The 11,928-nt window shown below is 34.6% G+C and overlaps 1 protein-coding gene across 1 annotated transcript in view; it reads left to right on the forward strand.

Annotated features, from left to right (window-relative positions):
• Positions 1–273: 273 nt before the first annotated feature.
• The window catches only part of LOC106476281 (transmembrane protein 237A-like), a 15,744-nt gene continuing 4,089 nt past the window's right edge, over positions 274–11,928 (forward strand). The window contains exons 1-3 of the mRNA XM_013936945.2: positions 274–1,360; positions 5,474–5,792; positions 10,956–11,142. Of these exons, the coding sequence (XP_013792399.1) occupies positions 514–1,360; positions 5,474–5,792; positions 10,956–11,142 (1,353 nt within the window). The 5' untranslated portion in view covers positions 274–513. The remainder of the gene's footprint in view (positions 1,361–5,473; positions 5,793–10,955; positions 11,143–11,928) is intronic.

An 11,928-nucleotide genomic window follows, 5' to 3' on the forward strand; every position in this document is an offset into this window, starting at 1 on the left:
AAACAGAGAAGTAACAATAGGATAACACTTTTCAATATACCGGAAAAGTTGCGTAATTAAAGGCACAAAAAATTTATTTATTGACAACTTACACTTTGAATTAAAATAGTGAAATGGTAATATTGGTTATTAGTGGTGACTTATTAAAAGACTATACATCTAAACCAAATAAATATAAATTTTTGACTACTGGGAATGTTAATTTTTAGTTATGGAATGTTTTTAAATATTCAACTATAAAAAAGAAACAATTCGATTTTATGAAACTTCGTGTAGGGACATGTCACTAAATTCGTGAAACGAAGTTTTATTTAGTTAGAATTATTGAATGTGAAGATAAAGAACTGACTGGTTAAGTTGATAATGTGAAATCGATTTCGTTTTGAATTAGATAAGGCTGTCTCTAGGTGCTATAGGCTTAGACCCCTAAAGTTAAATCACATCGTAGTTTTTGGATGTAGTACGGCGACGTGTATCTTAACGTAAAAATCAGTATTTCTATATGAAAATACGATGGAACCAAGTGTTGCTATTGGTTCTAAGTTTGCTTCTAAAACGAGTCCAAGAAAACTCCCTCCTCTACCTATCGTAGATAAAGACAATAGAGCTAGTGAAAAGTTTAAAACGTCATCATCTATATCAAACGTTAGTAAATTAAAGAAAGGCCTTACTTCAGATCTTGATGATGAAAACAGTGAAACTGCATCGTGTAGACCTAGTACAACTACTAGTGGCTCTGAGTATAACTATAATGGTGATGTTGAAGTTGTGACTGAACATAACATAGGTAAAAAGAATATTAAATCACGGATTAAGGAAGTGTTATCAAAAGATGGGAATGAGGTTACTGCTTCCGAGAAGAATAGGCCTAAACGGATTCATCAGAGTGGAAGTGAAATTCAAGATTTTGCTCCACACGTACAAGATGAAATATTATTAGGGCATCACCAAGACACGGACCTTCATTTGGATCACAAGTTACCTGCAGCAGAGCCTGATGTAATTAATACAAAAAACAATAAAACCAAGAAGATTTCTACAAATAAACATTCCAACGTTTCCACTGGGGAACATCAATCTAACAAACCCACCTTCACAGATGCTGATGAACAAAATCCAAATTTTACACCCAGAAAATTAAAGAAAAGAAAAAGAAATAAAGAAAATGATTCCATGACAAAACTCAGTTCGGATTTTTGTAACAAGTCAATATTAGAAACAACAGACATGTCAGTGCTTGAAAGTGATATTTCTGAATGTGAATATCCAGCTCAAAGACAAAGTGGTGTAGGCCTAAATTTAAATCAAGAAATTTGCAACATCAGTCATCCAGTTAATAAGCTTTTTGTTGAGCAAGAACGTAAGATGAAGAAATTATTTTACTTAATATTAGTAGTAAATGTAGTCTTTAATATTAAACTTCACTACTGTTTTAATTTAAAGTCCTGGCAAAATATTACTGCAAAGTCAAGCTGATAGTGGTAGTGGAATCTGTGTGGTGATAAAATTTTTCCATGATACTATTGATAGTATAAAATTAGATACTGTTATTAATACATTTTAATTTTATGTGTGGGTATATAGACGGGGAGGGATGGGGAAGTCATTCTCAATCCAAAACTTGGAACTGTCAGAAGACTCCTGGCTTGTTAGTTAACTAGAAAATATAGCACATTGAACTAGAACTTGTCATTTGATGTACATCTACTTATTACAACTTAGAGGCAATAGTTAAATGACAGAAAGCCTTGTATCCAGGGTGATAAGAACACTAAAGTTGATGTTATTTCTCTTGTACCTTTACATAATAGTAGAGAAGTATTTTAGATAAGATATGTAGCTCTTTGGTAATACTAATAAATAGGCTAAATTATTAATACTGTATTTATTTCATATTGTTACGTCTCTGGTCATTTGTTAATTCCCTGTATAATTTCTTTCAGATGAAACTTTAGCGATACAACTCCTTTCTTAAATAAAACTAGTTTATTCTTTCTCAGTACAACTTTGCAGTACACTTAATTTGCACAGTCACTTTAACTTAAACACACGCTATAATTCACAACGATTCACGGACTTCACTTACGGTCACTACCGCGCTTGAGTCAATTGTCTGTCTCTACCTGTCTGCAATTATCTATGCCGTCACTTCATTTTCCCGGCTTATATATACAAAAATAGAGGGTGTGTAGAAAAGACTAGAGTTGCCAGGAACAGTCATGATCCTTCTAGAATCCCATGACGTGTTACTAGCATCACGTGACTTCCACTGTCGTAACAATATGCTATCTTTTCCATATTTCTAATTCAAATCACATAAACTTCTTCAGTGACATTTTAAAACCTGAAAAGAGACTATTTAACCTTCAAATTATTGGTGACGTTTTCTGTACATGCACCAAATTGTTTGTGTGTTCAGGACATTATGGGATATTCCTGATAATTGGTCATTAGTTTAATGCAGTCAAGGGCTTGGAATTTCTGTCACTGTAAGATTCTGAGAGTTATTTTTTTAATATTTCCCTTAAGAACAACATTTAATTGATATGTTACTTTGGACAACTTTGTAATATGTTAAGCAAATATTGTGAGATACATGTATATATTTCTAAGATGGTGCATGAATGACATGTTAAATACATGAGTCACAACAAGGATGTAACTCAAAATACCATCAACATTGTCAGAAATCCCATCAATTACTACTTGGATACACTCTCTATCTTAAGAAAGAAAAGGAGTGGTTTCATCTGATTGTTTTACTCAGTTCTTTACGTTAAGTATTGTAACAGACAGTACTCAATACAATGCAGTATGGGGACTCAACCCATAAGAATAAGTCAGTAATAAAAAATTGAATAAAACTTATGTTTCAGACTTTCACTGAAGTTTATTTAAGTTGAAAAGATATCAGTTTAAAGCATTTTCTTCATTTCATTGTTCTATCAAAGTTTCTAAATTTGAACAAAAACCATGCTTAGACTACAAGTTCCATTAATTATGTATTGCATTTATTTCTTAACATTGTTAAAAGAAAAATAGATGAGTTTAATACAGGTTTTATTGTTTCAGTTAATCCATATTTTTAGAAAAACATGTTAAAAGTTCAGAAGGTAAAGGTTTCTTTAGTATGGACAAATACTTCTAAAATCTCAGTAGCCATGTAAATTTTCTATTAGCCAGCTAAAATTGTCTATCAGAGTTTTTCTTACCCATCAGGAAGATGTGCCCAACAACATCTTCCTCAGTAAAAAATGGTGATGAAAAAGCATTTAGATGTTTTGTTATCTTGTAATTGTAATCAGGAACAGTAACCTTCCCATTCTCATGCTAATCTGATAGGCTATTAATGTCAGACACCACTTGATAGTGAAATGTAAAAATTTACTAGCCTTTTTTAAAGTTATACAGGAATACAGTTACATAATTTTTTGTTTATATGTGTGACCTTCAAAAAGCTCCTATAGAATTGGCTGTTTAAGCATTTTATCTAAAGTCTTTGAATGAGCTATTTGACACTTAACTTATCCTGTTGAATCAACCAACCAGTACAGTTTAAATGTGGATATTATTCAATATTAATAAGTGTTTCAGTAGAATTTATTTAAAATGTTCTTTATTTTTTGTAGTTTATTTGCACCTCCTCGAGACTTCAAGTAAAGCAAAGGATGTAATGTGATAGTACACCCATTATTGGATTATGCATATGTTAGTACTTATTTCATTCGATTCACATATGAATGCTTCATTTTCTTGATTAAAGATCTTTTCAGGCATTTTTCCAGGAGAAGCTAAATAACACTTGTATTTACCACTTTTACAATAGTATGTACTTGTCCAGCAGAAAAACATTTTAAAATCTAATTACACCGAGTATATACAGTTGATAAATTTCAAGAACCTTCGTCATATAGTTGGTAGACTATATTTAGGGATGGCCATGTACTCAATAGACATAATACAAATACTCATGCTAGAAAATCAACAGCGACAGAGAGTTTCACTTTAAAAGATAAATTATAATGGAATTCTATGGCATTGATATAGTAGAATATATTATGTATAAGCTGAACAGTGTTGACTAACAATATGAAGAATTAACTTGTGGCGAAATGCTACAAGTTCTTCAAATACATATAGAATGATAGGTTTCTTTTTTGTGAGTGTAAAACACTTAAATACACCATTGATATAGTAATTTATGATTTTTTTGGTTATTTCAAATGCATATATAAAACCTAAAAATAATTATTTCGTTTCACATCCTCCATGTGTAAAATTTTTAAAGGCTTAGCAACCAAGTACAAAGGTCATAACTAGAAGAGATAATTGTTTGCTTTACTTCTTTAGTTACTGTTCTATATTTTAGGAACAATAACTTTAAGAACTTATTTCAAAATAGCAATAATCTATATACATATATAATGTATAATAATTGAAATTTGACTGTATTTTACAAAATACTAGTCTACTAAAACACAGCCAAGACAGGTTACTTTGTAAAGACCAAAGGTCAGTTTTATATTATTGGATATGGTAACATGACTGCACGTGTGCCGTGTCATTGTAACTTCAGTATTGTTAGCCAGGCATGGCTGAAAGGTCAATATAATAAAAATAATAAATATATATAAATGTATAATATTATGAGATTTAAGCTGTTTAGACTAAACATTTCTGTGTTCATGTTATAATTTGTGTTCATTCTAGAATGAAAAAGGCATTAATTTATATTTATTTTCTAATTTTTATGGCAGTACGAGATCAGTCAAATTGACAAAACCCGTACAGAGAATCGTTATTGAAAATAACAGATAAAATATAAAAAAAGTTTTTCTTAAGAAACGTTTGATAACTATCTGGACATTACAAAAATTTCACATGTGAAATTTGAAAATTATCTGATGCATAAAAGTATTTTTAATGTTAAAATGAAAATTACTTTGCATGTTAGATAAGCAACATGTGTAAAGAAAAAAAGCATGAGAAAAACACTGCTTAACAAACCTTGAGACTCAATAAAAAAAATCTAATATCTTGTGTATGAAAGCCTTGTAATGTTTACTGATAATCTGCCATATTTCGTGAACATACATTTACTAATTTAAAAGTTATAGCATGAAAACTATAAGAAGCACAATTTGGTTACAAGGTCTGTTCCAGGGACAGAACCCATGCTGAAAGAGTTAATTAATATATGTACTGTATGTTACCTCAAAAGCCAAGTGATAACGTAAACAGTTTAATACTGTTGTGAAGTGTCTTTTGTTAGCAGATTTTATTAAGTTTATGATTTAAATGTTTGAATGTATAAAGTATCTAAGAGTTCCTAACAGCTGCATGAGGTGAGGAAAAGTAGCTAACAACATTTTAATCAGCTTTTATTTAATGACAAAATGTTCTTTTTAAATAATATTGACATACAACAATATTTGAAATGTACTGTAATTTATGTTTTGTAATTGATACACAGGTGGGTTTACGGCTGTAAAAAAGGATGTCATCGCTCATTCATTTCTACCAACTTATAGTCCTGGGAATCAAACTGCATCATTCAGTTCTTCAGCGGCTGGTTTGGCTGCACATAGTCAAAAACTCTTTCAGAGATTTTCTGTGTTATGCCACGGATTTCTCGCAGGTGTTGCACTGTGGCAGTGTGTAATTGTTTATCAGATCGGACCTCCGATATTTGACTCTTCAGACTTTATTACTCATTATGCTTCCTTGGCCAAGCCATTTCAGACAATGTTCTATTTTCTCCTAGCAATTTGCATGCTTTCTGCTTTTGACAGGTAAGCTAAAAGTTAAGAAAATGAAATTGGTTTGTTTTTAAACAGAAATGTGTTATTGATCTTTAAAAAACTACGCTTGTTCTTGTACATACCCATGCTATCAGTAATAGAAGATACTGTCATTCAGTTTAACTACGACTTGTTTCAATGTTAGAATCTTCTACCTCAACTAATTCTTTCTTTACTGGTTGTGTCATTTAGAGAAATAAAACTGGCTGGTGAATAGTAAGTAAAAGTCTTGAAGGATCCATTTGATTCTAAGATAATACTGACAAGTAAAGTTTCAGATTTTAAACCACTGAGGTTTGTGCTTCTTAGATGAATATTTTAGTGAGTTTTATATTAAGATCCTAATGTTGTTCAGTAAAAAATAATTTGAATGTTTTTAAAAGCCTGATTTCTTAAGTTTGATTATTTTCAGATTACATTTAACATTGTTATTGAAGTCAAATCTTTCTGAAGCTTGTAAGTAGGATTATTACAAAATTCTGTAGTAAGTTTACTCTGTTTTATTGCTGTAAGTTTATTGTAAGGTTAACATTATATCCAAAGCACTCTCTAAATACACTTTAAAATATGTTTACTCTGTTTTATTTCTGTAAGTTATCATGAGGTTAGTAGTAGATTCAAAACTTGCTATGTAGAATATTTTGGAACATTTTTACCTCTGCAGTGTTTTGGTCTCCTCAGCTAAGAAAGGATATTGACTGATTGGAAAAGCTTTAGAGGAGTGCTTCTAGGATGAGTTTAGAGATTAAAAGGTTATCTTATCGGGATACATTAAGAGCTTTTATTTCCTTCTGAGGAAAGAAGGGTAAGAGGTGATAAAGTTTACAAGGTTATTGGGGGAATTGATAGGATTAAGGTCCCTTATTTCTTTGTGCTGTATTTTGAAGAAGAGAAGACATTAGTTTAAAATTTGGAGAAGATGGGCAAGGCTCCAGTTAAGAAACTTTTATAATTCTAGATGAAATGTATAGTATAACAAATAGGTGTAATTCACATAGCACATAACAGATGTTAAAAGACAGACAACATAATAACATCGTATTTGCACTTTTTAGGTCATTCAATGGATGTATAAATCATTAAAGTAATATAAACAGTTCAATATTGTAAACTAATGATGTTGAAATACACAAAACTAGCATTTTATTTTAAAAAATTGTTGCTTTTAAGATCATGCATCAACCCTCCACCAATAGGACTGCGACACTACTCCTATCGTAACTAGTACCCTCTCTAACAATGCACCTGTTTTATGAATGATGTAGGTTGGTGTGTCAGATACATATCTTTATAATCCTGTTCCCTGGCATCTGGACATTTTTCTTCATTTAGTTCTTCGTGGATGCATGTGTTTTCAGTTTAGGATGTTTTTGTTCAGTCTTGTCTCGGCTCTCTCTGTGTTCAGCTGAGTGGTCTAGACATTTGCTTGTCTGCTTCCTTCTCTGAGCTTTGCGTACACTTTTCCAGGGACAGCTGGATATTTATAGCTTCCTTACTGGCTCTATCTGCTATCCATACTCAGTTTCTTCTTTGGAAAGCTGCCTTTGTGTTTGCTTATCACAGTAGGGATTTCATTCATCATACCTGATCAATTTCTAGTTTTCTTGGTGTGTTTTTCATCTCAATTTTCAGTTCTTGGTTGGGACCAACCTTCTCCCTTTCCTTATTACATGTAAAGTTTGGGAACATGGGCTTCTCTCGCAGCCCTCGTTCCTCTTAGTTATGCCAACACGTGTCATCCTCTGTGAGTTTTGGATCACCAGGTCATGTCATGTTCAGGATCCCTTTTCTTTTTCCCCTGATTAACACTCTTTTTTTGACTGTTAATTAGATAGGATCACTATTGCTGCTGGGATTCCTTTTCCTTCTCAATCGGATTGTCACTTTTTGTTGATTCTTCGTTTTCCTTTTGGAGAGCATCTCTTGACCCTTGGAAGATTTGAGGGTGGGGAACTCTTTTTTAATCTGCTTTCCATATCATTCTCTTGACCATTCTTGTTGTTCATCAGACAGTACTTTCCATCCTACTGTTTCTTGGAGACAAGGTGGTGATGTTTCACTCTGACAATTCGACAGTAGGTTCCTGCGTCACCATGCATGGGGACATCTGGCCAAGTGTCCTTTGTTTTTGAACTTTGGATCCTCTAGTTTTCGGATGTAGTGTGTGCTTTGGGATGTCCCCAATTTGGACATTTTGCATCTCATCTGAATACACACCTTACACATTTTTGGTCTCCTGTTCCTCATTCCTTAGTGGGTGCAGTGGATGCTCTCTGTTGAGATTGGACAAGTCGTTCTCCCTCTACTGTTCACATATTCATCATGCTTCCTCATTTCCTCTCAGTAGTTCAGAGCTCTCTGTGTTAAGTTTGGCTGGTGGCACTATCTTGGCCGACTCGTACATGGTTTCCATTTCTGTAATGGTCTTTGGTATCACTTCCCCTTCATGTGCCCTATTCTTCTTCATTTGTCACACTCTAGCATGTGACATCCATCCATTCCATCTTCATGCTGGCTTTTATCTTGTCCTTCAACAGAAGGTCAGGTTTTTCCAGGCATATCGCTTCCTTGGTTTTTAGTCCAGTTTGTCTTTCCTCTTTGATGGTTTCCCAGAGTTGTTGATATACATCACACTGTTGATCTATACATCTAGGTTATCATCCTTTCATTACTCCCATTCCTCATGCTACCCTTTTCCACTTAACCTTCTAACAGAAACCTATCTTTTTTCCCTGTTGTGGGCTCTCGGGCAGTTTTTGTCAATTTTCCTTTTATTGGTTTTTCTTCTGTGTTACATTCTCGTTTTCTGGCTTCTCTCCAGGATTTGGAACCTCCATGTTGTCCTTTGTGCTTTTTATAATCCTCCATTGTAACCTTTATTGGCAGATTCGTTATTTTATTTTACTTGCTGTCCCTGTTCCTTATATTGTAAGCCTGTGGTCACCATTTTTTCCAACTTGTTTTGTGATCAGGTTTTGCTATATATATGTTTGTTATTTTATGCACTCGATTTTGGCTGCTCTGTAGATTAATTATGTTTTCACTCCTCTTTCTATTCCCTTATTCTCCAATCATTAGGTCCATTCTGCTCCTGTCTGATTCCCTTGCTTGGGCAGGGCTCTTAGATTTCTAACACACATACACTCTGTTCCTCGGTAATTATTGGGTCAGTTTGTTTCTTCATCGGAATCCTCCCCTTTCCTGGATATTTTCCCCCTTACAGGTTGGATTTGCCAGTCACTTCACCTGGCATATACTTTCTTTTCCCTGGATGTTTGTCATCTTTTTTTGTGTTTATTCTCATCAGATCTGTCACCTTACCATGTCCTTGGCTGTTCTTTTTCCATCTTTCCTGAGAGGATATCATTGGGACAGGTATATGAGCTACTCCATTTGTTTTTATTTCTTTACAGGGGTCTTTTGCTACATATGTTTTGGATCCTGTTCTGTGGCGAGTGGTGCCTGACCAGGTATACTTCGTATCAGATTTGCACTGTACATCCTGTGACCATGCTAGATGATTATAATGTTGAGGTGCTTCCTACAGCAGACCTGATGTACAGTTCAAGGTGTCACCAGGTGTTGCTTGTTTGACTCCATCCAATTGTCATCTGTGCATCAATATCGCATATTATATTTGAAACAATAACATGTCAAAGGATCATATTATGCACACTGATGAGGTGGGGGTGTTCCATATGACCAATCGTAGATATATCTTGTGGTCTTTTGCTTCATGGCCTGGAGTAGCCAGGTGGTTAGGGCACTCAACTTGCAATCTGCGAGTTGCAGGTTCATCCCACCAAACATGCTCGCCCCTTTCAGCAGCATGGGTGTTATAATGTGATGGTCAATTCTACTATTCTTTGGTTAAAGAGTAGTCTAAGAGTTGCCGGTGGATGGTGATGACTTCCCTCTAGTCTTGCACTGTTAAGTTAGGGACGGCTAGTGCAGATAGCCCTCTTGTAGCTTTGCACAAAATTCATAATAAACAAACAAACAAACTTTTGCTTCATAAATATGTTTGTCCCAGACTGTACACTCATGGACTTCATGGATAAAGCAGACAGGGATTACTGCCCATCTCTGATGCTCCGTAGCATTGAGTCTCTTCCTACCACAGATTTGATGTACAATCCCAGATGCTGCCAGGTGTTGGTTGTTCGACTCCGTCCACATGGTAGCTCTGCTTTTCAAAATAGGGTATTGCCGGTCACCCATTGCACTGTCTCTGGTGCTTCAGGCCTTTGGACTTTTAAATGCATTTTCTCCCCTTTTCTACTAGTGGAGTATGGGAATCCTTGCCACTTACTAGTTCCTAGCCACTGGGGTGGTGAACCTTAATGGCCAGTCTTCATTAGTGAAGCACAATTCCACTCAGTTGAGAGTAGAGCGGTGGCATTCTGCTGGTGTTGATGGCATAACGCCCTTCCTACTGCAGACCTGTGTTGGTTGAGGTCAAACTCCCATTTATAGACTGTTGTGGCCTAGCCACTCAACACCTAGTGGTCCCATTAAAGATGAAAACATTTTTGGGGTCTTTCCATGTTTCTACCATTTCGTTTTAGGGACACTTTACTCAAGGGCAAAGAATATATCGGACTTAGAAGTGGTGCAGTCTCCCACTGGTGTGATGTTTCTAATTCCTTTTCCACACAGCACGGTCTTTCTTTGAGCACTTTCTAAATGAAGATCATCTTCTCCCCGGCCCTCCACCAGTTCAGTGTGGGATCCTAGCTTTTCTTGAGAGGAGCTAAGATATTGTATGGGAAGTTATCATTGTCCTAAACTGAAAATTTATTGCCGAATATAGATACTTACCTTCTCTCAAATTTCCCACCCATCCTCCTGACTTCAGGTGTATTGGTCAACTTGGTTATGGCCAATTTCAAAGTGATTAACAGACAGGGCACAAGTTATGATAGGAGTAGTGTTGCAGTCCTATTGGTGGAGGGTTGCTGTATGATCATTTGCATGTAGATATGCAGAAAATGGGGGTTACAAGGCTAGTGGTTGAGTGAAAAATTGGCACCAATAGAGGGCATTACTAATCGAGAAAGCTTTTTGTGAGGGAGGTAAGTATCTATTCGAAAATACATTTTCAGTTTAGGCAAATGTTAACGTTGTGACAAATGTTTATATATTTTGTTGCAGATATGACATTGTTTGTCCCAACTGGTCATTTCTTTACAACTCTTCAGTTCTGAAGTCTGGAGTATTTGCCATATTGATCTATTGTGTGACATTAATTCTTTCACTGTGTATCAGCAACGTAGATGACAAGCTAGCTCTGTATGTCCACAATAACAACGCCACAAGTTGGAGAACTTTAGAAAATATGGTAAGTTTTTTAAATCTTTCAGTACAAGACCACTCTGTATGTCCACAATAACAACGCCACAAGTTGGAGAACTTTAGAAAATATGGTAAGTTTTTTAAATCTTTCAGTACAAGACCACTCTTCTTTACACTATGGGTCATGTTATTCATGTTAGGATATAACCTATACTTGTGATGTTTTTCTGGAGATTCATTGTATCCTTTGATATTGTCCTGTAAAAGTATACTGTTATCAGAAAAATATTTCTTGAACCCTAACGTTCTTTTAATATGTCTAAAAACTATTCTTTCTTTAAGAAACAAACTTTCCATTACTGTATTATGTTTTTTAAATTCAGAATTCAGGCAACAACCAGATATGATAATAAGTGTACTTCAATGCAATGTTACCCTTTTATTTTTCTATGTAAAAAGAGTTTGTTGTAAACTTGTTAGGATTGAGCTTTCTGTCATGTGATATCTTGATATCTTGACATTTCACCAAGTTTAGTTGAGAGCTAGGAACAGTTCTGAGACGTGGACTGAAATGCAGTAGAGTTTTATATATCTGTTAGCTTGAACAAACAAGTTCTTACATCATTTCTTGACATAGTGATATCTGTTAGCTTGAACAAACAAGTTCATACATCATTTCTTGACGTAGTAACATCTGTTAGCTTGAACAAACAAGTTCTTACATCATTTCTTGACATAGTGATATCTGTTAGCTTGAACAAACAAGTTCTTACATCATTTCTTGACACAGTGATATCTGTTAGCTTGAACAAACAAGTTCATACATCATTTC

Source organism: Limulus polyphemus, unplaced genomic scaffold (genome assembly GCF_000517525.1).
Source record: "Limulus polyphemus unplaced genomic scaffold, Limulus_polyphemus-2.1.2 Scaffold10182, whole genome shotgun sequence".
NCBI lineage: Eukaryota > Metazoa > Arthropoda > Merostomata > Xiphosura > Limulidae > Limulus > Limulus polyphemus.